The 26,252-nt window shown below is 51.8% G+C and overlaps 1 protein-coding gene across 1 annotated transcript in view; it reads left to right on the top strand.

Moving 5' to 3' along the window:
- The first annotated feature begins 1,362 nt into the window (after window positions 1–1,362).
- Gan (gigaxonin) overlaps window positions 1,363–26,252 on the top strand; it is a 35,175-nt gene continuing 10,285 nt past the window's right edge. The window contains exons 1-6 of the mRNA XM_042700888.1: window positions 1,363–1,549; window positions 17,626–17,740; window positions 20,013–20,363; window positions 24,125–24,342; window positions 24,518–24,639; window positions 25,672–25,784. Of these exons, the coding sequence (XP_042556822.1) occupies window positions 1,383–1,549; window positions 17,626–17,740; window positions 20,013–20,363; window positions 24,125–24,342; window positions 24,518–24,639; window positions 25,672–25,784 (1,086 nt within the window). The 5' untranslated portion in view covers window positions 1,363–1,382. The remainder of the gene's footprint in view (window positions 1,550–17,625; window positions 17,741–20,012; window positions 20,364–24,124; window positions 24,343–24,517; window positions 24,640–25,671; window positions 25,785–26,252) is intronic.

The raw sequence follows: 26,252 nt of genomic DNA, 5'->3' as shown, positions 1-26,252 counted from the left end.
TTTGTTGTTAAAGCAAACTCTAGACACTTTTATCATTGCACATATAAATTCCAGGATATGTTTGAAGAAGGAGCTGGACATGTGTGGGTCTTCCACTGGTTCTTTCCTCATGTGTTCCCCATCCACCCGCCTCATCTTGTGGCCTGAAAGCAGTCTTATATCCATATTCCTGCCAGTGACTCCAAAGCCTTAGTTGGTTCAGAATTCGTTGTTTTTCAGTTGACTGAGAAGAGTGGCTACAGTAAAAACTCCTTTCTGTCTTGTTTGGCACGCTGGCCTGATCTTCGGATCCTCCTAAGACTGCTAGCCTTTGTAGTCTTGCTGAGTACCCAATATTATCCAAAATGCTAACTACATCGCACATACCGGTTTGCTTTTAGCAAGCGACAGGGAGACTTCCTAAGCACCAGGCTCGCCCTGCAGGCTGAGCCCATCTATGCCACTTCCTGACACAGCCTTGGTCTTCTTGGGCTGGGAACCTGGTCCCATCTCAACATGCGGCCTTTCTACCGCCCTCCCCCCCCTCCCACTTGCTCCCCCCAACACACACTTCCAGCATTTTCCATCTGTCCTGGAAAGACAGAAACTGACATTCATGCAGGAAGTTACTAAGCCCAGAACGTTTATGAGCACTGTCGGTACTTCACAGTTCCGCCCTTCCATGTACTTGTTCTTATGTGTTGGTCGTGGGCCGGTCCTGGGGCTTCAACTCTGCGCTCCGCTCTCTTGCTCGGCCTCGGTCCTCCTCCTCCCAAGGCTGGCGCTCTACCACCTGAGCCACGGCTCCGCTTCTTGCTTTTTGGTTAAGGGAGGAGTCTCGCTGACTCTCCTGACCCAGCCGACTTCGAACCGGCGTCCTCAGGTCTCAGCCTGCAGGGTGGCTGGGATTACAGGGTGAGCCCCAGTGCCCGGCTACAGTGCTGTCCGAAAGCAATCTCCACCATCGCCCGATGGTCCAGGCAGCACTACCCTTCTTCTAGGCGCACACAGAAGGGCTGAAACTTGGGCTCAAACTCGCGGCCCCGGCGCTACGGGCACAACTACAGCCGGGTCCGCCGGGCGGCATCACCCGGGCTGCGCCGCGGCTCCCACCCGCCGCGGGCGGAGGGAGGCAGCTTCTGATTGGCTGCCGAGCGAGAGGGCGGGGCGTAAGAGCGCGGGGGCGTCGCGGAGAAAAGACGTCACGCCGCTGCTCCTTAAAGGCGCCGGGCCGGCTCGCCGTGGATGGCGCCGGCGCGTTCCGGGAGCTCTCGCTCGGGCTGGGAGCTCGGAGAGCCGCACGGGCGGGGCGCGCGGGGTGTGCGGGCGGGGCGCGAGCGGCTGCAGGGGTCCGGGCCGGCGGCGTCGGGAGCCCGGCCGGCCGCGGAGGAGCGGGCGCCGCGATGGCCGAGGGCAGCGCCGTGTCCGACCCTCAGCACGCCGCGCGCCTGCTGCGGGCGCTCAGCTCTTTCCGCGAGGAGTCCCGGTTCTGCGACGCGCACCTGGTCCTGGACGGGGAGGAGATCCCGGTGCAGAAGAACATCCTGGCGGCGGCCAGCCCGTACATCAGGTGAGGGCGGGCCCCGGCCCCAGCCCCGGCCCCGGGAGCGGCCGCCCGGCCCGGGCCCGCCGGGCCGCCCTCGCCCGGTACAGCCACCCGGCCCGGGCCCCAGGCCCCCGGCCCCGGCGCTGCCCCTCGGGCGGCGAGCCCTCCGCCGTCCCCGGGACCGTGTGTCAGGCCTCGGAGCCCCGGCGGCCCTCCGACGGACCGGGCGCGGGCCGGCCCGGGAGAGCCGCCGCTTCGCCCGCCCCGCTGCCCGCCGAAGTTTGCGGGGACCGGCGCCTCCGGCCCGCCCGGGTCGCGCCCCTCCTCGGGGAAGCCAAACCAACACCCCGGGTCTGGGCGGAAGGGAAAGCCGGGTCGCGTCGGCTCCTCGGACCGGTAACCCGACCCCGGGGCCGGAGTTCGCCTGTCAGACGAGCCACTCCCTCCAGAGAACTCCAGGGAAAGATGGGTGGTGCCTTACCGACCCTCGTTCCAGTGTCGCGAATTTCTGCCATTCTCTGGATACAGTTACAACCTGAAGATCCCGAGATCCTGGGGGACTCGAGAGGTTCTTTTAAAAGTTCAAGAAAACCAGGCGTAAACCTGATTTTCCGGCACGACTAACCAGGTTAATTAAAAGGTTGATAAGACAGTGGCTTTGCTTATACAGTGAATCAGACCTGACTGGAGACAGCTGGCCTTTCCTTTAGCAGCTTTTTTTTTAAAAAAACTACTACACTGATTTGCTGGTAATAAAAAGAAAGGGGAACGCTAAAAGATGGAGAAAGTGCCCAGTAAGCTAGCTAAATATAGTGAATGTCACTGGAATTGATGGCTCAGAAAAAGCCAGAGGATGAATACTGTAGTCTCAGCCCAGAGCTACAGTCTAACCTTCACCAAAGGAGTTGGTAGTGCTAACTCAGGGGCAGTTCCAGGGCCCTCGAAACTTCTGGCATCTCCTGGCCCTGTCCTGTACCCATATTTACACTCCTTTGTAGATTGAAAGGGGTGAAGGGTGTCTTTACTTCAAGGCCCGTGGGACAGCTCAGAACTGCCAGTCCAGAGGTTAGGCCAGACACTGGCAAACTGCAGCTGCAGGCCCTGTATCCATAGTAGTCCCTGTTTGGGCAAATGCTTAGGAAAACTATTTTAGATTTGTTATTGTTGCTGCTCCTCATGTCGCTCCGGGTTGGCTTGGAAGGACTGAGTTGTAAATTACAGAACATACTGCTCTCCTTCTCCATGGCAGTTAGCACTATAATATACCCTGTATTTTGCTCATTGACTTTGTGGATCCTTCCCAACCACAGTGTGAGCTCGGTAAGGCCAGGGATTTCTCTTTTGTTCCTTGCTGGGCCCTTCATACCCAGAAGAGCAGTGTCTAGTGGCTTAGTGAGTTGAATGGATGCCGGCCCCTGCATCACAGCACTTTAGCCATTAGAGGACTTGGCTCCATTACATTCCCATGTTAGCCAGAGAAGACACTGAGAAGAGCACTGGCCTTAGTTTGGACACCTGCATCCTGCATCTGGCGCTTTGGCTCCTAGCTGTACAGCACTGGGAAATGACTTGGGTTTGGCCTCAGCTCACTGATGGTACACAAGTGATAACATGACTTTGTCACACTTCATGTTTGAGCCACCTGTGAATAAGTGTGCTCTGAACACTTCACGGGTCTACACAGAGGTCTCCTAATAGCGAAACGCCCGCCAGTAAGGAGTGCTCATCTGTGATCCAAGTCTGGCACTCTCAAGTGGGAAAACAGGGCTCAGTGGGCATTAGAGGTATATGTTGCCAGGGCACACACCTATGCTTAAATTCGGGGTTGGATTCCCAAGTTTTGGTGCCTGGCCTACCCTACTATTACAGGGGACAGCATTACTTGTGTTGGCCCGAGCTCATTGGTAAAACTGCCACCTAATGCCTCACGGCATTTTAGACATTAAATGCTTCCTTACTAAGCGCTTCTACATCCTGGCTCTTTTCAGTCATTTGGTGCAGTTGGTAGGTAGGGTTAGATACTTCTAACATATCACTAATAAACACAAATCAATGTGTTTCTTCAATAACAGACTTGATTTTATTTGACTATTGAAGTGATACTTTTTTTTTGGGGGGGGGGGTCTGGTTGTGGGGCCTGAACTGTGGGCCTGGGCGCTGTCCCTCAGCTCTTCAGCTCAAGGCGAATGAGTGTTCTACCACTTGAGCCACAGCGCCACTTGTGGCTTTTTTTTTTCTTCTGCTTATGTGGTGCTGAGGAATCGAACCCATGGCCTCATGCATGCAAGGCAAGCGCTCTACCACTGAGCCACCTTCCCAGCCCGAAGTGATACATTTTTTTTCCCCTTTTAAAGTTATCTTGATGGGGCTGGAAATGTGGCTTAGTGGTAGAGTGCTTGCCTAGCATTCATGAGGCCCTGGATTCGATTCCTTGGTACCATATAAACATAAAATTTAAAGCTGTTTTTAATAAGTTATTTTGAACTCGGCCTATACTTGTCAGGCAGGCACTCCTCCACTGGAGCCTCACTTTCAGCACTTCACTGAGTGGATGTTAAAGTCTGGACAGTTCCTTTCCTCCTTCCCTCCCCCCTTTCTTCCTTCCCTTCCTTCTGCCCTTATTCCCTCTCTTCTTCCCTCCCTCCCTCTTTTCCTCCCTTCCTTCCCTTCCTTTCCTTCCTCCCTCCCTCCACTCTCCTTCCCTTCCTCCTCTCTTCTCTTCCTTTCAGCTCTCTTTCTTTTTATTAGTGATACTGGGGTGTGAACACAGGGCTTCACACTTGCTAGGAGGACTCTTCCACTTGAACTATGTACCAGTGCGTTTTGGCTTTGGTTATTTTTGAGATAGTTTCCATTTTCCCCCAAGCTAGCCTGAACCGCAGTTCTCCTGTTTGATCTTTCTGACACGCAGCTTTTTCTGTTCAGATGGAGTCTTACAAACTTCCTGTCCAGGCTGGCCTTGCACTGTGACCCTCCAGCTCTCAGCCTCCTGAACAGCTAGGGCTAAAGGCACACAACCAGTGACCTGTTTAAATCAATAAACTTTAGCAAATACACTGAAACACAATAAATTATAAATTTTAGAACTTTGTAAGGTTTCTTTTCATCTTTCCCTTTTGAAGTGTAAGCATTTAGATCTGCGATATCATTAATCCATGGATTGGATGTTAAAAGGTGATCATTTCTGGAGTTTTATTTTTAAAGAAGCAACAACAAAAAACACCTTAATTGTGTATGTCTTTTAGCTGGGTTATACAGTTTAGAAGCCAGCTATAATATATTGTTTTCTGTGTGCTCACCACAGAGAGCTAACCCAACCTACTCAAGGCAAATCATGGCAGATTTCAACTTAATGTAAGAGTGTGTGTGTGTGTGTGTGTGTGTGTGTGTGTGTACATGCACACGCTCATATGTGCACACACCAGTATTAGAGCCTGAACTCAGAACATGGGCATCATCCCTTAGCTTCTTCACTCAAGGCCAGACCTCTACCGCTTTAGTAAGAGCTTCACTTCCAGCTTTTTGGTGGTTAATTGGAGATACAGTGGTTGTCCTGCCTGGGCTGGCTCCAAACTGTGATCCTCAGATCTCAATCTCCTAAGTGGCTAGAATTACAGACATGAGCCACCAGTGTCTGGCTCAAATATATGAGTCTTCTAACTTAATACTTTAGTCGTTTCTTTAGTTGAGCATTTGTTTTTCATCCTGATGGCCTTAGCAATTGTGCCACTTTAGAAAGACTTTGAGGATAAGAGGAAGAAGCCAGGAAACTCCTCTTCATCCACACAACCCCAAGCTGCCCGAGGTCTGGCGGGTCCTGGTGCCCCCATCCTTAGGCTGCAGAAACAGGCGGGACTTGCTGCGGTCTGTCCCTCAGCTCTGTGCCTGTGACGCTGCTTTCCCAGCATGCCCTGTACCCAGCTTCTCCTCATTCCCATCCCTGCATGCCATTTTTTCCTATGGCTTGTTGGGAAAATTAGGTCTAAACATAGCTGAGGACTCTCAGAATAGCAAGACCGACCTCAGAGCTTCAGTGACCCACAGTCTCCTGTCTCAGCAGCTCTAAGTCCTTCTGGAAAGGAACCAGGGACTTCCAGAAGCTTCCTTCCTCTTGACTATGGCAGGGTGTAAGTGTGAGGCCCTTTGATTCTCCACAGACCCGATGTGCAGTTCAGAGCCCCTTTCTCCTGAACTGTGGTTCATGTGAAAAGAATTTGGAAGGGCGGCACTGGCTGGCATGCAGTGGCTCTGTACAGGCTCCGCCGAGGCCTGAGTTCCCTTTCCAGAATAGACAGTATTAGATTGTTTAGCTTTTAGTCCTGATGAATAAAGTTCTCCGAGATACGTGGATCCTTTGTTGATAACAGCTAATAACAGAAATGGATCATTCTTTCCTTCCCTCCCTCTCTCCTTCCCTCCTTCCCTCTCTCTCTTCTCCCTCCCTCCCTCCCTCTCTCTAATTTTCTCCTTCTCTCTCTTCCTGCCGCTCTCCCTCTGTCTCTTGCTTTGTTTATTGAGAGCAAGCTAGTGTGGTGAGGCAGAGGGACCTCCCCCTCAGCTTTGGATCATCTTGAATAACTCTTCAGGGCCCTCATTTCCTTCTCTAGGAAGTGAGTTTGTGCTACAAATCCTTTACTGTGTGTGGCTCTGTGCTGTTCTTGTTTTGCTTTGCGCGTGTTGTAGAGAGGGAAAGTCCCTCGCTTTGTTGTTTCATTTAAAGTTTCATGACACTTTGGATGTTTAAACACGTCCCTTTGCCTGTCATGTGCTGATGTGTCGGGTGTGCTGCCCGGAGCTTTACACTGCAACAAGCCGGGTTCGTGCTGCCAATCTGGGTACATCCCAAAGCCTAATTATTCATCATCCTGTTCCGCCGTTTCAGTTTCAAATTTGACTCCTGGCAGATGCTGATGAGGCCACTTAGGAAGCTGGATGCTCTCTCTCGGGGGTCCACGCTTCCTCCTAACATGGCCTTGTCACCACCCTTTCTGTGGGTGTCTGTGGTCCTCCTGTCACCACCGCAGGTAACAGGACACTGAGGTCCCCTAGTGTCACTACCTCACACAGGACAGCCATGAGTCCCCACCTCCCGAGCCGAATAACTGCCCGGCCTCCTCAGGTTCTTTGCTTGATTCATGCTGAAGATCTAATCCAGAGCTGCCTCATCCAGCCAGAGTCCCTGACAGCGAGCAGATCTGCTCCAAAGCACGTGATTTAGAGGCGTGCTCACTTCATGCTGCTCACCTAACTTTGCCTTGTGTTGTTTTATCATCTTTTTAAAAAATTACTTGTGATTTCAGTTTGTATAAGGTTGTAGAAGATCTGTTTCCATATTTATAGCAGCTACTGAATGTCCTAGGGATTTTGAGTAGTGGTTGTAGTCTGTTAATTGTTATATTCTCAAGGATTCAGTTAGAATCTCCAGATTTGAACATCTTACAGTGAAATGAACGAAAGTGAGCTTTTTAATCTGTGTGTATGTGTCTGCTTGTGCGTGTGTGCGTGAGTACGCGCATGCGCACTGTGATCCTAGGTCTTGAACTCGGCCTGGGCACCATCCCAGAGCTTTAACGCTCAAGGCTGGTGTTCTGCCACTTTGAGAAACAGCCCTACTTCCAGCTTTTTCGTGGCTAATTAGAGGTAAGAGTCCCATGGACTTTCCTGCCTGGGTTAGCTTCAAACTCAGATCCTCAGATCTCAGCCTCCTGAATAGCTAGGATTACAGGTGGGAGCCACCAACACTGGCAGCTTTTTATCTTTTAATGACTCTAGACCTTGTTTGTTTCTATCCACCCACTCTAAGACCTTCCTGACAACTGCTTAGATTAAGTCTGAATCCAGCTGTGCTGAATCCAGCTTCCAGCCTTCAGGAAGCTCAGGCAGGTGGATCCCAAGGACAAGCCCAGCCTTGGCTCTATAATGAGACCATGGTTCAGAAAAGAAAAAAGAAATCATTTGTCTTTACAGTCAAATGAGTTTTATTTCATTGATTTTTGTTGAAGTTGTTGTGTGTTGGGGTTTGAACTCAAGACCTCATGCTTGGTGGGCAGGTGCTCTACCACGTGAGCCACACTCCCAGTCTAAATCCAGTGTTTTAAAATTACTCTTCTTGTTTCTCCCCTCCCCTCTTTTCCTTTCTTTTTGTTTACATTTCTCCTTTTCTGTGTCCCCAGCCTCCATCAAGTGTTTTAAAATTACTTTTTTTTTGGGGGGGGGGGGAGGTCCAGTCGTGGGGCCTGAACTCTGGGCCTGGGCGCTGTCCCTCAGCTCTTCAGCTCAAGGCTAGCACTCTACCACTTGAGCCACAGGGCCGCTTCCGGCTTTTTTCTTTTTGTTTATGTGGTGCTGAGGAATCAAACCCAGGACCTCATGCATGCAAGGCAAGCGCTCTGCCACTGAGCCACCTTCCCAGCCCCTTTAAAATTACTTTTATTTAAATCCAGGACCGGTGACTCACACCTGTAATCCTAGCTACTCAGGAGGCTGAGATCTGAGGATTGCGGTTTAAAGCCAGCCCCAGCAAGGAAAGTCTGGGAGACTCTTAACTCCAATTAACCACCAGAAAATCAGAAATGGCGCGGTAGCTCAGAGTGGTAGAGAACCAGCCTTGAGCTGAAGAGCTGAGGGATAGCCCCCAGGCCCAGAGTTCAAGCCCCCATTCTTATGGGCTTTTCAACAAGTGTTAACGTGTTGAGTGAGTGTCAGATGCAAAGAGGGTTTTGCCTGGGCTCGGAACGTGTGGACGACTTGGGAAGAGGAGCCACAGTGACTTGCCCCTGTAGGCTGTAGCTGTTTGCTTGTCCCGAGAGGCCACCTCTCCCCTGACACCAGTGGACGCACATTCTGGAAGGACTGTGGAAGGTTTCGAATGAAACAGATCAATAAGACTCCTGTTAAACATAAAGGGCAGTGTTGACTGGTCAGATGTGCAGGAGAACACTCTTGAGCGCTCTTGAGATTGTTACTTTGAGCAACGGTGATAAAACTTAGTTCTAGCTAAGACTGTTTGTCTAATGGGTTAAGTCCTCTTTTTGAAACCCTTTGATCTTTATTGTTGACATTTTGGATTTCTCCCATAAATTTCCTTCAGGCTTGTTTTTTTGGGGGTTTTTTGTTTGTTTGTTTGTTTGGTTTGTCATGGGGCTTGAACTCTGGGCCTAAGCTCTGTCCCTCAGCTCTTCAGCTCAAGGCAAATGCTCTACCACTTAAGCTACAGCGCCATTTCTGATCTTCTGGTGGTTTATTGGAGATAAAGAGTTTCATGGATTTTCCTGCCTGGGCTGGCTTTGAACTGTGATCCTCAGATCTCAGCCTCCTGAGTAAGCTAGGATTACAGGCGTGAGCCACCGACACCCAGCTCTTCTTGTTTTATTATTATTATTATTCAGTACTGGGGTTTGAACTCAGGGCCTTGCACTCCCTTGGCTTGATTGCTCAGCTGGTGTTCTGCCAGTTATACTTTCAGCCCTCAGGAAGCTTGGGCAGTGAGCAATGCCAAACCTTTTTCCTTGGTTATTTTGGAGATGGCGTTTCATGGACTTTTCTGCCTAGACCAGCTTTGGACAGCAATCCTCCTGATCATAGTCTTCTGAGTAGCCAGGGTTACAGGTATGAGCCACTGCGGCCCAGCTCCCTTCACCGTTCTTAATGTAGCTTTTATAGTGTAGAGATTCAGGTGAAGTACAGTGCCCCATAGAAACTCTCCTTGCTTCAAATTATACCCAGATTAAACCTTCAGTCTATTTAAAGCATGAATCAGTTCTTATAATATTAAAGTGGGACCTAAAATCCATTTGTAATCTAGAAAGCAAACAATTAGGGCACGTTAGAAATCACCTGGCTTATGAACACCTTGGGGAGCGGCACCCTTCTTAGGAGGGTTGCTAGGCTGTCATTTTGTGTTCTGAAGCTGTACTATAAAGGAATAATTTGTAACTTGGGATTCTGGGCTCAGGGTGGAGTGCAGGGCATGGGGCGTGACAGGTGGCAGGCCCGATGCAGCAGGGAGGAAGGAAATCAAGGCTCGGGGGAAGGTGGCCACGTTGGCTCTCCTCAGGGAACGGTCACTTTGCTTCTGAGTGCTGGCCATGGCTGGAGTCGTTCACCACTGTACTTGGAAGAGCTGAGAGTTAGATCATCTCCCAGAGCAGTTAGTGACAAAGGTGACTTAGTTCGAGAAGGATTGCTCCGGACTGCTAATGGCGACTGTAGACGCTCACGGAGTTCGTATGGGAATACTAGGAAATGTACCGGGAGCACCTGCCTCAGAGGCTTGAGCCCTGGATCAAGCCATAGGCTGTCAGGCACCAAGGACGCACACTTGCAACAATCCTGGCTACTCAGGAGGCTGAGGTCCGAGGATCATGGTTTGAAGCCAGCCCAGGCAGGAAAGTCTGTGATACTCTTAGTTACAGTTAACCACCCAAAGAAGCCAGCAGTGGAGCTGTAAGCCAAGTGGTAGAGTGCCCATTTAAGCAAAGCTCAGGGACAGTGCCCAGGCCCTGAGTTCAAGGCTCAGAACCAACATACACAAAAATACATAATTTAAGCCATGATGGGGTTCGGAGAGGCCCCGACGGGTTTAAGAAGGGACATCCACCCTTGCACATGAAGGTCACAGGAGAGCCAGGCTGCTTATGAGACAGGCAGAATGCAGGCAGGTAAGATGCTGGGACTAGGGTTCGGTGGAGGAGTGAGAGTCAAGCAGCTATGTTGGTGCTATTTGGCATTGCAACTTGGGGCCAAGGAGAGCTGCCAGGTTCACCCTCTGCGGCCCCATTGTACCACTCCCGGGGTCATCACTGTGATGAAGCAAACCAGGGATGGCTTAGAAAGAGTTTGCGGATAGAGGATTGACTCATAAATGCTACCAAGTGGTGGTGGGGGGGGGGGGGTGCTAGTTAGAACAAGTGCTGTTCTGGTTGTGCAGATATTCTAGCGATGGGAGTTCCGAGGGGATCGCATAGGGAAGAAGCCATGTTTGAACAGGCCTTGGGGAGCTGGGAGAGGGTGAGTGGGTGGGGTGTGTGAAGAGACACAGGAGGGGGAGGGAGGTCTGGGGTAGAGCAGGGGCGGCCCTCTGTAGGGATGGCAGCAGGCGTGGATGGAGGAGGAGAATGGTGTCTCCAGTGCCTGCTTAGTTCCCTTCAGTTTTTATCTAGTGGTTGTCATTGATAATCTTACAGAATACCACTGGTGGGCCAGGCACCAGTGGCTCACCCAGGTAATCCTAGCTACTCAGGAGGTGATAATGAGAGGATTGTGGTTCCAGGCCAGTCCCAGCAGAACAGTCTGTCCGACTCCATCGCAGTGGGGCAGGTTGGTCATGGTGATGTAAGCCTAAGATCCCAGCAGCTGCCAGAAGCCAGTGCTGGGTAGATGGCAGGTGGCTGGGGCAAGAGTGGGGCAGAGGGAGGGCCCCACCATAAAAATAAACAGTGAGCCAGCCACCAGTAGCTCACACCTGTAATTCTTACTACTCCGAAAGCTGAGCTCTGAGGATTGTGGTTCAAAGGCAACCTGGGCAGAAAAATCTGTGAGTCTCTTATCTCCAATTAAGCACAGAAGGCCGGAAGTAGCACTGTGGCCTAAAGTGGTAGAGTGCTAGCTTGAGTGGAAGACGCCCAGGGACAGTGCCCAGGCCCTGAGTTCAAGCCCCACCACTGACAAAACCACAAAACAGTAAAAGAGAGAGGCTGGCGGTGTGGCTCGGCGTGCCCCCTGCGTCCACACCCCAGCCCTGCCCTGCTGTGGAGGGACCGCAGCGCACTGTGGGCAGCACCTGCCCCGCCCACCGTCGGTTAGGGATGTGACCGGGCCGGCTGCACGGATCCATGGTAGCACCCACAACCAGGTCCTCTGCCCCAGCGCTGTTGGCTGCCACGAAGAATGAAAGGAGATAGACTCTTCACTAGGAGAGCGTGCGTGGGTCATCAAAGTGAAGAAAAGGGAGGCAGCCAGCCCGCCCGGCGGGGCCGCTGGAGGAAGAGCGGGGGAGGAGGGAACACATGAACTCTCAGGGACTGTATGTGTGTTCCTTTTTAGGTGCAGGTCTTGCCTCTTCGTTTTTTGGCCTCCTGCTGCTGTCTGACAGATAAGATCAGATGCTGTTCCTCCAAGACCAGGGTCCAGCGCCCCTCTCTTCCTAGTTCTGCATGTAACCCCTCCCTCCTCCAGGCTGCTTTGTGTGCTGTCTGTGCCACTGGCTAGACATCCATCAGCTCAGCAGATCTTGACCGAGCAGACAAACAGCAGGCGGGCAGGCAGGCCGCTTTCAAAGCAGCCTTTTTTTTTTAACTGGTTATTTTTTAGCACTAAAGGCGTGAGCGGGGCACCCGTGCAGGAGAGCATTGAGGATGGCAAGGCTGGCAGTAACATTAAACTTCCTGCCGAGATGCTTTACTGTGTGGCCGATTGTATGCTGGGGCTGGAGACCAGAGCACAGAAAGCCCAGGCTGTGGGAGCGTCCTGATTCCCGCCGTCTCACACAGCACCGTCAGCCCTACCAATGGCCGATCTGTAGTGCTGAGAAACCGGGGAGAAGACGAGACCCGATTCCGAATTCAGAAAGAGCGGCTCCAGGGTGGGGGCCGGTTTCCAGCGTGACTGGGGCATTCACTGGGAAGCATTTATCCCCCTAACAACACCCTGGAAGACAAGTGCAGCTCCCAGTTGCTTAGAGACCTCTGGATTATAAATTAAAGAGATGCCAGAAGAAAAAAGACCCACAAGCAAGTTTTAAGGTACTGAGTCGGAGGCTGGTCTTCAGCGCGCCTCTCCCGGGCTAAGGGAGCAGACAGGCGCCAGAGGTGGTGTTTGCCCTCCTCTCACTACTGCCCTTCTGAAAAGAACAACGGCGTAAAGTTCACGTGGTGCAAAAGGGCACGTGAATGCAAAGTGATCGTAAACCTACATACTTTGTACTTGCCCTTTACATTTATTTAGGGCGTCTGCTGCGTTTGAAAGGTCCTGGACTGCCTTCAAACGCTTTCCACTGGGGAAGAGAAAATGGACAGTGAGCATGCATGCAGGTGAACCTGTGGCTGAATGAGGGATCGTAAAGGATCAGGAGGGGTCAGTACTAAAGTTTGAACTCAGGACTCGGTGCTTGCTAGGAAGACACACTCCCATGTGAGTCATTCCACCAGCCCCAGGGAAATCTTTTTAAGAGAGGCCCCTCCTTCCCTGCCCTCCCTGTCCTGCCCTCCCTGTCCTGCCCTCTCTCTGCTGTGTAGGGACAAAGAGACCTCGTCTATAAGCCAGAAAGAATGTCCTCCCTCAAATCCTGACCATTGCTCCCTTGCTTTGGATTTGCTGGCTTCCAGAGCCGAGAGATAGAAATTACCATTATTTAAGGGGGGAGGGCGAGCTCCAAAATCAGAGGCTTCATCTCAAGATGACCCTTGTGAATGGGGTCTTGAGCCTCTTTTGAATAACACCTGAAAAAGAATTCCTAAATTGAAAATCTGAAACTGACAGGTTGTGACATGAATGTCTTTTATGTGTATTTTCAAAAGGTCAGGGTGTGACCAGAACAAAGAATGAAGCTTGTTTCATTCTAGAAGAATTTTTTGCTTCACAAGTTGCTGTATCATGATTCTATCTTGGAACTCATCTTAAAATTTTAACACTCTGTGTGTGTGTGTGTGTGTGTGTGTGTGTGTCCCCACTCTTAAATAATTGGCTGGCGCTCTACCATCTGAGCCATGCCACCAACCCAAACACTTTATCTCTGAAGAAGTAAAAATTATTGACTGCTTTCCGTGAGAACTAGATTTAAATATTTTTAAAAACTTATTTCATAGACAAAAATAAGGAACATCACCTTGACAGCTTAGATACTTCATCACTTTAAGTTAGTCTCTGGTTGTGAACAGCATACTAAATGTCTTATAGTTGTGATGTGTGTGTTACACATTTACAGTTCCTGTTCCCACATGACCTCGCTGCATAGCAGTCTGTATCTCAGCGTATCGCCCATGCCTGCCGTGTCTTCTGGGTCATTACTTCACACCGCTGTTGCGTGTAATCCGCTTTCCCCTCCTCTATTGGACATTTTAGAGTTTATTCCCTGTGAATAAGCCAGTTAGGAGACAACATTGGGATTCCTTTTGGTAGCATTCTGTAGCACAGATGAGAGCCCTTCCAGCCACATCCCGGGCCAGGACCTTGAAGCAGATGTATTCTGTGAAGCCAGTGTGTAGTCCAGAAAGATGTCTCATTTTAAAACGCCGGCAATGTGGATTCGACTTGTTGGCTTGACCGCCAGGGCTATCACTTTGAAATGATGGCTCAGAACTCTTAGTTTATCTATCTTTAGAGTGAACTGTTAAAAGGTGAGTGGTGTTATCCAGAACAAAGATTGACAGGGTGTTTTTTTTTTTCCCCAATAAAGGGTCAGAGATATTTTAGGCTTTGCAGATGGTCTGTGATCTCTGTCTGGGTTTTGTTTGGACCACCTTGTAGAAATACAGAATATGTTTAGCTCAATGGCCATATGAAACCAGGCAGCAAGTTATAATATGCTATCCTCTCGTCTGCATTATTAGAGTCTTAGAATGTTGGAGATATAAACTGCTTAACTGAAGTCCACCTTGAATTCTGTTTGATTCAGTCTCCTATAGAGCAGGCAGGCTCAGGCAAATGCCTCGTCCCCACGTCTATACTCTGTTCCTCCTCACCACCCTTCCTGCTGAAAATCCTCTTCCTTCTCTAGTTTTCATTTTCCCTTCTTTCACGGCTGCTTTTCCTAGCACGCCAGCGTGCTGCCTTCCCTGGCTGGTCAGAAGTGAGCGCGTGTTGAATGAAGGTGTCTGTTAAACACGGAGACTGCCTCCTCCTCTGCGCTGCCCACACTCTCGCGGACACATCGCACCTCCTGTTTTGTCTTTGCTCTGCAGTTAGGCTTGCATCTCATTACTTTATTAAAGGTATGCCTTAGCCGGGCACTGGTGGCTCACGCCTGTAATCCTAGCTACGCAGGAGGCTGAGATCTGAGGACTGTGGTTCACAGCCAGCCCAGGAGAAGAGTCTATAAGACTCATCTCCAATTAAGCAGCGTAAACGCAAGAGGAGGTCTGGTTCTAGTGTTGCCAGCCTTGAACAAAAAAGCTAAGGGACAGTGCATGGGCCCTCAGTTTAAGCCCCAGAACTAGCATGAAAGAAAAGAAGAGAGAAAGAAAAGAAGCTATTGTTTTAAAAAATGTGAAATATAACTGCTAAATCAAGTGCAAACCTCCAGGTGCTTATGGTGCTCCACCTGAGGCTGTTTATCATTGCCACCATTTTCTTGACTTTCAGCCTCCCCCATTTTCTGTAACATCTGTCCCTTCTCAGTCTACTTTCTGGTGTCCTCCTGTCTCTCCCTGTGCCTTAATTATGCCCCAGATTCTGGCCTCACCTGCCCTCTCTCCCACCTGCCTCATCCCTGCCTGTCCGTGTCCCCAGTCTGCCCCCTCAGCATTGTGCCCTCCTGTTTACCTTCTACTCCAGCCGACAGTAACTCTCAGCGTGGCCTTGCTTCTCTACCCTGCTGCCGCTGGAGGGAAGTTTCCAGAATGTACTCAGATAAAACCCCCGTGTTTTCAGAGACCTGCTGGGAACTCTGAAAATAACGAGGCACCGAGCCACCGTTCTGAAAGAAATCCAATGGTCAGAACAACGGTAATCTGGGCAGGACACTAAGCAGCTGTTCCAGATTGTAGCTGTGGGGTACACTACAGCCTTTCACAGCCGGGAACACGCACCTTGGCTGGAGCCAGTGGCCTCACTCAGGGGACGCCCAGGAGAGCTGGAGGGTGAAGGATGTACAGAGCGCGTGCCGGAGCCTCCTGTGGGGGGACCGTGCCAGCTCTGGGAGACGGGCTGCAGCGTGCGCCTCGTTGGCGTTAGGTTGGCCGTTAGGAGGGCTGTGCACAGCTATCCCAGAGTGGCCCTGCCTGCCAGCCAGCGGCTGCTCCCTGAGTTTGCATTTAGTGCCGAGTGCTGTGCATCGCGCTTAGAGTCTGTCTGGCCCTGGAGGGTGGCTGTCGCTGCCCGGTGCCCTGCTTCCACGCAGCTGCCCCCTCCCAGGACCCCTGGGATCGCCACCCTGTGTGCACGGCAGAGTTTCCTTGTCGTGTTAGGACTCAGCTTTTGCGTTCTCTTTGGAAAACACCATCGTCCTTCTCTTGAACCCATGACTCAGAGACTCAGCTGCTCTTATATTTCTCCTTAGTGCTGGGGCAAAGGGGCGTGGTTACTCAGCAGAGACAAGTACAGACCGCTGTATTTCATCTTCACGGTGAATGACAAGCCCTCCATAGGAAGCCACGTGCACTTGGGGTGTGCAGGGGCCTGGGTTCGTGGGAAGGGTGGCTGTAGTATGGAGCTCTTCAGGATTCTCATGGTGCAGGGTGGGCAGCTCCCCCTTCCATGGTACTGGCTGGCAAGGTGACACCTGGCTTCCCAGGCAGGGGACAGAGGGGGTGGGGAGCGGGGTGCAGCCAGACTTCACAAACCATCCTACATTCGGCCTTACAGGCCAGAGCGGATCACTGCACCCTAGATCTATGGCCAGCTTTGGAAGAGGTGGGCATTAAATCCTACAGGAGGAAGAGCACACCCTCCGTACAGGATGGCTGCCGTGATGGTGGGTATGCCAGAGGCCCTGGGGTTCCCAGGCCAGCAGCAGTGGTGGGAAGAGCTCTCCGTCAGTGATGCTGTTTCTGAACAGCTGTGGTCATTGGATTTTTAGGGCTCCATGAAGCAGTCCCTAATTTTGCAGGATGGTTCCTAACTGTATGCTCATGATCATGTCAAATTCATACCAACTGCCACCCCATTGTTTATTAGGTATGGACAGGAAACAGGAAGCAAATCAGAGTGTCTTTCCAGCGTGCTAGATGGTGAATAGATGGCGATGAGTTCTGTAAGGAAGAGGAAAACGGAGAGGGTTGTCGGGGTGGGTTCATGGCTGCTCTTGGGGGCCAGCTGGGGTGCTCAGCAGACCCGAGTTCCAAAGGAGCGGCGGGTGGGGAGGGTCTCTGGGGATTTTCACACATACATAGTCTTGACCTGACCTAGTTGTTCTGAGATGGGACCCCAGAATCTGCTTGTCTATAAAAGCTCTCCAGAAGGTTCTAGGAAGTCAGGTCAGGAAACTATTCCTAAAATTATGAGTCCTTCCAAGATCCAGATGAAGGGAAATTGGTTTGACTGTCAATAAGTACAAGCTGCAATCTCTCCAGGTAAAAGGGGAGGGGCACATGGGGAGGGGAGGAGCTCTATTCCAGCACCTACTCTGAACCATGCATGGGCAGCAAGCCAGCTCCCTTCCCGCCTGGCCATCACTGCCTCCAACTTTGTGGTGCACTCAGTTGGACTGTGCAAAGCTGTGTGCACCTGTTACTTCCTGTCCTCTGCCCCTCACTTGGCACAAGATTTGTTGGTGGCCCAGTGCTAGTCTCAGTGCCCCAAGACAGAGCCTACTATGGTGGCTCCCACCCGATGCCCAGCGTGCTACTCAACGGGGTGAGAGGGGACTTCCCTCTGAGACCGCTGCTATGTCCCAGACACCTGTCCATGCTTTTCTCCTATGTTTTTCCAATCTGCAGACGTGTGCCACCAAGATCTGTGACACGATGATGTCTGTGGAGGGGAGCATTGATAGCAAATTGATAACTACGCATATCCATTATGCAGAGAGTCGAGGTTCGAGGCCAGCCCCACAGGAAAGTCTGTAAGACTCCTCATCTCCAACTAACCTGGAGGCTATTGCGCAGTTTGATAGAAGGCTAGCCTTGAGCGAAAAACCAAAGGGACCGTGCCCAGGCCTGAGCTCAAGCTCCAGACCAGTGCAATGAAATAGATGATAAATAAATGTAGCATTTTGAGGATTAGGGGGTATAACTCAGTGGCAAAGCACTTTCCTAGATATTATACAGCCCTGGCTTCAATCTCCAGTATTAGAAAAATAAAATAACATTTTGAATCCTGGGACCAATGTTCTATAAAGTTACAGAGATGTGTTGAAGTTAACCAACTAAATTTTTTAGGCAGAGGAGAATATACTAAGTAAATAGCGTATTTAGTGCATTCATATTTTTTTTTCCTTTTCTTAGGACAAAGTTAAACTATAATCCTCCAAAAGATGATGGATCCACTTATAAGATTGAACTTGAAGGGATATCGGTAATGGTTATGAGAGAGATCCTGGATTACATCTTCAGCGGGCAGGTACGAGACCCCGGAGAGGGTGGAGGAGGGGCTTCTTAACCCTCAGGGGCCGTGTGACGAAGGCTCTGCCACCTCCTTCGTGACACCTTCAGCGGCCGTTCCCTAAAGAGGAGCTGCCAAAGTAGGGTCGTGCACCCAAATCGAAGTCAGTGGTCTGCCGTTCCGAGCCACGCTGCGTGAGCTTGGACGAGCAGCACAGCCTTTGCCAGCCAACACCACGGGCTCTGAGCACCCAGAATCCAGCCTTGCTTTGTATCCACCCTGCTGCGGGCCTTTCCAGCTCCAAGGCATGGAAAGAGAAGGTTCCTTGGTTACGGGTTGTCTTGTAGACATGAGAATTCCTTTCCCAAAAAGGGATTCCCGTGGCTGAAAGACGCTGGAGCCTGTCAGCTGCCCTGCTCTGCGGCCTGCACCGCCGTGCCCCACCCAGCCATCCTGCGGGTTTCCCTTTGCTCTCTGGGCCCATGTGGGTTTCTAGAGATGAAACGATGCCCGGGGAAGAAATGATTCGTGACTAGACTTCTTTCTTTTGCCCTCTCCCCTCCCCCGGCTGCAGATGTTGATAGAAATTCCTGAGAAGAGTCAGGAGTGTCAGGGCGAGTTTTGAACAGGTTAGAATATCTTATAGCCGTTACTCAGAAGGCGTTCCCTTAGTTCTCTCTGTGGTCTCCTTTGGTCCATCCTCCCTTCCGTCTCTCCAGGTTCCCCTGCATACTTCCTCAGTATTTGGGGTACATTGCTTTCCTTCTCTGAGTGCATTCTGTCCCGACTTGATGATTTCTCATCTTTTTGAAGTGTGTGGTATGATTTTCGAATAGTGCCTCCTCTTCTTTCTAAGCACAGGCAGTGGGCGTTCATGTGTGTAATTGTTAAAGATGAATGAATTTAAAGCAATTTTAGGACCGCCCTTAAAATCCTCGTGGCACTGTAAGAGCATTGTAAGAGCAACCTCTCGTGTGACGTGGTGCGCCTGTACTCTGTACAGGTGTTAGTACTGCGAGCACACGTCCCTGAGCAGGCGTGGGTTGGACCACAGACTACAAATCCACTATGTGATCAGCCCCTGATTTTAAATTTTTTTTTTTTTTTTTTTGGGTCCGGTCGTGGGGCCTGAACTCTGGGCCTGGGCACTGTCCCTCAGCTCTTCAGCTCAAGGCGAGCGCTCTACCACTTGAGCCACAGCACCATTTCCGGCTTTTTTCTTTTTGCTTATGTGGTGCTGAGGAATCGAACCCAGGGCCTTGAGCATGCAAGGCAAGTGCTCTACCACTGAGCCACCTTCCCAGCCCCCCTGATTTTAAATTTAAAACTTTAAATGTATAGTGTAAGCTGTAACAGACTCCTGCATTGGCATTTGGTTTGGTTAAGATATAATTTAGGAGTTTGGATACTCACTGCCTTCCCACTACCTACAATGAATGTCCTGTGGGTGGGCAAGGTTCCCTTGTGTGTGGCTCAGTACTGAGTCATACGGTTCAGTTGCTCGGTGTCTGTTTTCAAGTGTGGTGTGCATGCTTAGCCTGTGCTGCCAGTGCCTCTGGCACTGTGAATTCCCTGGCCTCAGAGTGCAGGCGGCCCCCTCCCACGGGGCCCTCGTGGCGGTCACCATGGATGGCCAGCATGTGGCCAGCAGGGATCTCCACGTTGCTTTACTGTTATGGAGAAACTGGAGTGGGTAGAGAAAGAACACAGGAAATGCAGGGGAAGCACTCAATCCTAAGGGTGGGGCCCTCAGGCGGACGTCTCAGTCTGGAGGGTAGTGGGATGCTCAGTTGCTGTTAACCTGGGACCCTCTCTGAGCATTCGGAGTGGGACCCGGGAGGCCATACAAACCCCTCTGCTTCAAGAGCTTGCACCCACATGGCGTATTTGAAGGCAAGGTTTCAACAGCTCGGGTGTGCATATAAGGGAAACCCCCTTCGGTTCCCATAGAAAGGTAAAGAACCTGCTTGCTACACCTTTCAGCCAGGTGTCTGTGAGTTACAGAGGCGAGCACCTGGCCAGGTCCTCCCTGCAGCAGGGTGAGGGGAGTAAACGCCAGCCCAGCAGGGGCAGGGCTGGAAAAATGAACCAGATCTGCCATGGTAGAAGGGTGGAAGGCCCCTGGGTGTCTCCAGTGTTTGAACACATGGGCTGTACTGACCATGAGATGGCCAGCATTCATTCGCCTCAGACATACGAAATGGACATTTGTGTGGGCTGACTTACCAGACGAGTGGTTTGAGTTCAGCTGCCTCCATTCAAATACAGAATGTTTCTGGTCCTCTTACAGATCAGGCTCAACGAAGACACAATCCAAGACGTTGTCCAGGCAGCCGACCTGCTGCTACTGACGGACCTAAAAACCCTGTGCTGCGAGTTCCTAGAAGGCTGCATCGCAGCCGAGAACTGCATCGGCATCCGCGACTTCGCGCTGCACTACTGCCTGCACCACGTGCATTACCTGGCCACCGAGTTCCTGGAGACGCACTTCCGGGATGTGAGCAGCACGGAGGAGTTCCTCGAGCTCAGTCCTCAGAAGCTCAAGGAGGTGATTTCTCTAGAGAAGCTGAACGTTGGCAACGAAAGATACGTGTTTGAAGCAGTGATCCGGTGGATAGCGCACGACACTGGAGTAAGAAAGGTACCGTCACCCACAGCGCACGCGTGCTGCCTCTGCGCCCACTCTCAATCTCCATCCCAACTGTTTTAGGTACCGTCACCCACAGCGCATGCGCCCTGCCTATGCGCTCACTCTCAATCTCCATCCCAACTGTTTTAGGTACCGTCACCCACAGCGCATGCGCGCTGCCTATGCGCTCACTCTCAATCTCCATCCCAATTGTTTTAGGTACCGTCACCCACAGCGCACGCGCGCTGCCTCTGCGCCCACTCTCAATCTCCATCCCAACTGTTTTAGGTACCGTCGCCCACAGCGCGCACGCGCTGCCTTTGCGCCCACTCTCAATCTCCATCCCAACTGTTTTAGGTACCGTCACCCACAGCGCACGCGCGCTGCCTCTGCGCTCACTCTCAATCTCCATCCCAATTGTTTTAGGTACCGTCACCCACAGCGCGCACGCGCTGCCTCTGCGCTCACTCTCAATCTCCATCCCAATTGTTTTAGGTACCGTCACCCACAGCGCACGCGCGCTGCCTTTGCGCCCACTCTCAATCTCCATCCCAACTGTTTTAGGTACCGTCGCCCACAGCGCGCACGCGCTGCCTTTGCGCCCACTCTCAATCTCCATCCCAATTGTTTTAGGTACCGTCACCTACAGCGCGTGCGCGCTGCCTCTGCGCCCACTCTCAATCTCCATCCCAACTGTTTTAGGTACCGTCACCCACAGCGCATGCACGCTGCCTCTGCACTCACTCTCAATCTCCATCCCAATTGTTTTAGGTACCGTCACCCACAGCGCGCGTGCGCTGCCTCTGCGCTCACTCTCAATCTCCATCCCAACTGTTTTAGGTACCGTCACCCACGGCGCATGCACGCTGCCTCTGCGCTCACTCTCAATCTCCATCCCAATTGTTTTAGGTACCGTCGCCCACAGCGCCCACGCGCTGCCTTTGCGCCCACTCTCAATCTCCATCCCAATTGTTTTAGGTACCGTCACCTACAGCGCGTGCGCGCTGCCTCTGCGCCCACTCTCAATCTCCATCCCAACTGTTTTCTCTTCTTCACCTGGAAAGACACCTAGCAGGCTGTGACCTAAAAGGTCATCAGATGGGCGCTGGTGGCTCACATCTATAACCTCCACTGCTCATGAGGCTGAGACCTGGAGGATCACGATTTGAAGCCAGCCTGGGGCAGAAAAGTCCATGAGATATTGCATCTCCAGTTACCCAGCAAAATGCCAAACTGAAGGCATGGCATAAGTGATAGGGTGCCAGCCATGAGCAAGAGTGCAAGGCCCTGAGCTCAAGTCTTGGCGCTGGCGTGTGTGCGCGCATGCACACCCTCCCAAACACACACGATACCTGGAAAACACCGGCCCATCTCACATGAAAGTGCTGGTCTTTCAGACTGCTCCCAGTCAGCTGCTAGTTCCATGCAGGTAGGAATTGTGGGAGGTTAGGAAAAGACTGAAGGTTGGCAGTTCTGGGCTCTCAAGTACCGAAGGCCTAGGTCTGGCAGGGCTAGAGGCACACAGCTGTAAGGCCTGAGAGCTGAAGGCCTGTTGCCCCAGACTTTAGAAGCCAGAGACTCAAGGTTCTAGGCACTTGGGGTGACTGCTGCTCTGGGCTTTAACCACCAGTGGCCTTGGGATTGGTCATCTACTGCTTCCGACCACAGTGAGCGCAGCAGGCAGTGCCGAATGGCGTTAGTGCTCCTGAGTGGGCCTTGGGTATTGGGTCCCGTAGCTCCCACAGTAGCTGATATTACAGCTCTTCAGCCTCAGGGTACCCAGAACCCTGGATCTTAAGGCTTTGCTGCTTCCAGAAAGTCTCCCACTGACTGGTCTGCAGGTTCTCAGCCCCGCCCAGCCTCTGTCTCCCCTGCTTCTGGAGCTCATCAGCTGCCTCCTGGCTGCTGCTGACTCCCCTCCTGTTATCACCCAGGCTACCGTACTAATAGTAATGGTGAAGAGACGCTGGAGATGCCTTGCCCTAGGCCTGCTGTGGCAGCACAGCTGACTCAAGAAGTGACCTGGGCATCCGGCTCCCGCTGCCAGCGAGGGAAGCGGTCCACCCAGTCACAGTGCTCCCCCACCCAGGTGACAGCGACCGCTAGAGTCCAGTGGAGGCTGCTAGAAACAGCGCCCGCAGGAGCCAGAGTTGTGCTTTGGCAGCAGAGGCTGTGGCGGCTGGGCAGCTTCCTCCCGGCCTCTGTGGAGGGCAGATCAGCTCGGCTGGCCTCACTCACAACCCTGACACAGCCATCAGGCAGATCGCCCCAGCCCCAGCACCTCAGCTTATTTAAAGGAAAAGCACACACTTAAAGGGACTTACATAGAAAGTCTGTTGTTGACATTAGCAGGGTACCAGTGGGGAGAGTTGGGTCATTTTGCCTGTATCAAGGCCCTTCTGTCAAGACCCATGTGTCTCATAAAATGTCCAAAGATAATGTCCCCCGCAGGGAGCAGAATGTCCTTCATAGGTGCTTTTCACAAGGACGCGCATTTCAGGCTTGGGGGCATCTCCACCTTTGCTCTCAGCATCCATCCTGCCCTCCTCCATTGCAGGGTTTACCTCCTCCCAGGATGATGTACCACCAGCAGGTGGGTGGGGGAAGGGGCCTGGCCCTAAGAGCTCCCATGAGGCCCTTCATGCTGGGAGAAGCTGGAGGGCTCTGGAGGTTCCTGGGGGGTACCGCTTCAGATCCCAGTTGGTACGGTGTGGGGAGTAGGCCAAACCTCAGAGCTTTGGTTGCTTTGTGAAGGAGAGAGTAGCTCCAATTACTCATTTCAGAATAAGAAATAGTGTTGGCTTCAGAGTGGATTTCAAAATGTATAATTGCACTATTAAGTGTTGTGGGTGACTGCTGACTTAAGTTATAATGATTATCTTATAATTATTTTAATTCTATAGCCTGAGACTGTGTACATTGGGAAACTAGTTTTAGTTGGGATGCATAATGTTCCTTTTCCATAGTAGGGTAAGTTAGGAAGGAAGACTGTTCCTTGCCAGCCTCAGCCTCCTTTGTTCTGTGGGCAATCTGAACCTGTGCTATAAAGCATACTGGCTTTGGTTACTTAAAACATAGAAAAGTATGCCTAAAATAATTATACCACTTAGTAAATTAATCATACATAGAATCAACTAGACAGTTGGTTCTGATGTTATTGAACAGCACAGTGTTCACATTGTACACCTTAGACATTTTTGAACTGGGATCCGCATTGGCAGAAGTGATCACATGTTAAGAGTGTGTGTGTGTATGTGTGTGTGTGTGTGTGTGTTCCTGGCACTTGAACTCAGAGCCTCATGCTTCCTACGCAAGCACTCTGCCCCTCAAGCCCCACCTTTAGCCTTTTTTGCTCTAGTAATTTTGTAGGATTTTTTTCACACAGAGTCTCACAGTTTTGCCTGGGACTGGCCTCCAACCAAGATTCTTCCTTCTTACGCTTCCTGAGTAGCTGCGATTTTAGATGTTTACCATCATGCCTAGCTTGTTTTGTTGTGATTTGAATTCTTGCTAACAATTTTTTGTCCAGGCTAGCCTCAAATCGTGATTCTCCTATATTTGCCTCCCAAGTAGCAGAGATTACAGGCAGGAGCCACCATACCCAGCCCTCAACTGATCATTTTGAAAACTTGAAAACTCCCCGGAGACTATGGGAGGCATATCCAAGCAGTACTGGCACTGCCAGCTTGCCTGGAAATGATCACTGTTGGCACTTGAGTTTTCAGTGAGTTGGAACCCTTTGTCGTCCCCCTTCTGCCTGCCCTGTCCTGCAGGTCCACATGAAGGACGTCATGTCAGCACTCTGGGTCTCGGGGTTGGACTCCAGTTACTTGCGGGAACAGATGCTGAATGAACCGTTAGTGCGAGAAATTGTCAAAGAGTGCAGCAACATCCCCCTCAGCCAGCCGCAGCAGGGCGAGGCGATGCTGGCCAACTTCAAGCCGAGGGGCTACTCGGAGTGCATCGTCACGGTCGGCGGGGAGGAGCGAGTGTGAGTGCCGCTGGGGTGGGGGCGGGGGGCGGGGCGGGGGCGGGGGGGGGGGGGCGCGTTGGGCCGGTGCTGTATCTGAAGCGATCGGTTTTGTGTATGTTGCAGACATTTTCTGTAGCACTAAGTTAGCCGTGGTGATTGTAAGCTGAGCCATAGCAATTCCTTCTTTCCCCAGCTCTCGAAAACCAACCGCAGCCATGCGCTGTATGTGCCCCCTCTACGACCCCAACAGGCAGCTCTGGATTGAGCTGGCCCCCCTGAGCATGCCCAGGATCAACCACGGCGTGCTCTCGGCAGGTACGTTTGCACACAGCCTCGTGGTACAGCATTTGGGGGTTACACCAACACAAAAACGTCTTTTGAAGGCCGGGTGCTGGTGTCTCACGCCCATCATCCTAGCTACTCAGGAGGCTCAGGTCTGAGGATCACAGTTCAAAGCCAGTCTGGGCAAGAAAGTCCATGAGACTCATATCTCCAATAAACCACCAGAAAACCGGAAGTGGCGCTGTGGCTCAAATGGTAGTGGGCTGGCCTTGAGCTGAAGAGCTGAGGGACAGCGCCCAGGCCCAGAGTTCAAGCCCCATGACCAACAAAAAAAAAAAAAAAAAAAACTTTTTTTGAGACCATGTCTCACTGACCCAGATTGAGTTTTTGTTCCTGCTGTTTCATTTTGTTTTGTTTTTTGGTTGATATGTTTTGTTAGTGTGCTGGTACTGGGGCTTGAACTCAAGGCCTTATACTCTCACGTGCCTTTTTCAGCTCAAGGCTGCCACTTGATCACTTGAACCGTACCTCCACTTCCAGATTTGGCTAGTTAACTTGAGTCCCTATTCAGGCTGTTTTCAAATCTGAGCTCCTGAGTCGCTAGGGCTCCAGGCTTGTGTTTATCCAGCAGCTTAGATGTGTTTTGCAGAAGGTCAGCGTAATTCACTATAACACAAAATAGGAAATTCAACAATTACGCTTGGATCCTGGTTTGAATGTAAAGCACACCCAGGTGCTGGGCTCTGGGTGTTCCTGGGGTCAGAGAACAGAGGGCCGTGGCTCAGAAGCTACTTGAGACCCAGAGCCGGGGCATGGGGCAGGTCAGAGCCATGGCTCGGAGCTGCCTGGACATGGAGGCAGTGCCAGCCTCCCTCTCACGCTACAGGGGTTGGGCATCTCCTAGAGTCTAAGGAGCCAAGCATGACGGTCTGGGTGTCCCGCGTGGCGCACAGTGTGGCCGTCGCCAAGGCACCGATCCGGTGCGGTAAAGGCTGGCTCCTGGCTGGTGGTGCTCCCAGGCCGGGGAGTCGTGATTCAGGGGTCACGTGTGTCTCCTCTTTGCAGAAGGATTTCTGTTCGTATTCGGGGGCCAAGATGAAAACAAGCAGACCTTGAGCTCCGGAGAAAAGTACGACCCTGATGCCAACACGTGGACTGCACTACCCCCCATGAACGAGGTGAAGTTCACGTTTCGTTCTTGCTCTTTCTCCTCGGCCCTTTGTTGTGTGTTCTGCAATAGGAGCCGAGAAGCCCGGCCTGGCCTCTGCCTCTTGCCTGCCCTCAGTCCACCTAGTTCCTTGGCCTTGGTTTCCTCCACTGCCTGCTTCTCAAACCCAGTGGAGCCTGTGCTCCCTGCCGACAGTGGCCTCCCCCAGGGATGGGGGGCTTGTTCCCCCATCTCTGCATGCCTTCCCCTGCCTCAGCTCCCTCTCCTGTTCCGTACGCCACCTCTTCACACAATGGGTCTTCACAGGTGCTAAGGTAGGCTGGCAGCAGGCAGTCTCCTCTGCTCTGGTCAGCGTTGTCTGAGCTGGGTGCTGGGTACAGAAGACGCTGTGACCTACTGTCCCATGGGGAATTCCCTGCTCTGCGGGAATTACCTGCCTCCCAGCCACGACTAGTCTTCTGTGGTGCCTTAACTCACT

The sequence above is a fragment of the Dipodomys spectabilis genome, unplaced genomic scaffold (genome assembly GCF_019054845.1).
Source record: "Dipodomys spectabilis isolate Male_0828 unplaced genomic scaffold, ASM1905484v1 ptg000273l, whole genome shotgun sequence".
In the NCBI taxonomy this organism is placed as follows: domain Eukaryota; kingdom Metazoa; phylum Chordata; class Mammalia; order Rodentia; family Heteromyidae; genus Dipodomys; species Dipodomys spectabilis.
This window is presented reverse-complemented; position numbering and strand designations above follow the sequence as displayed.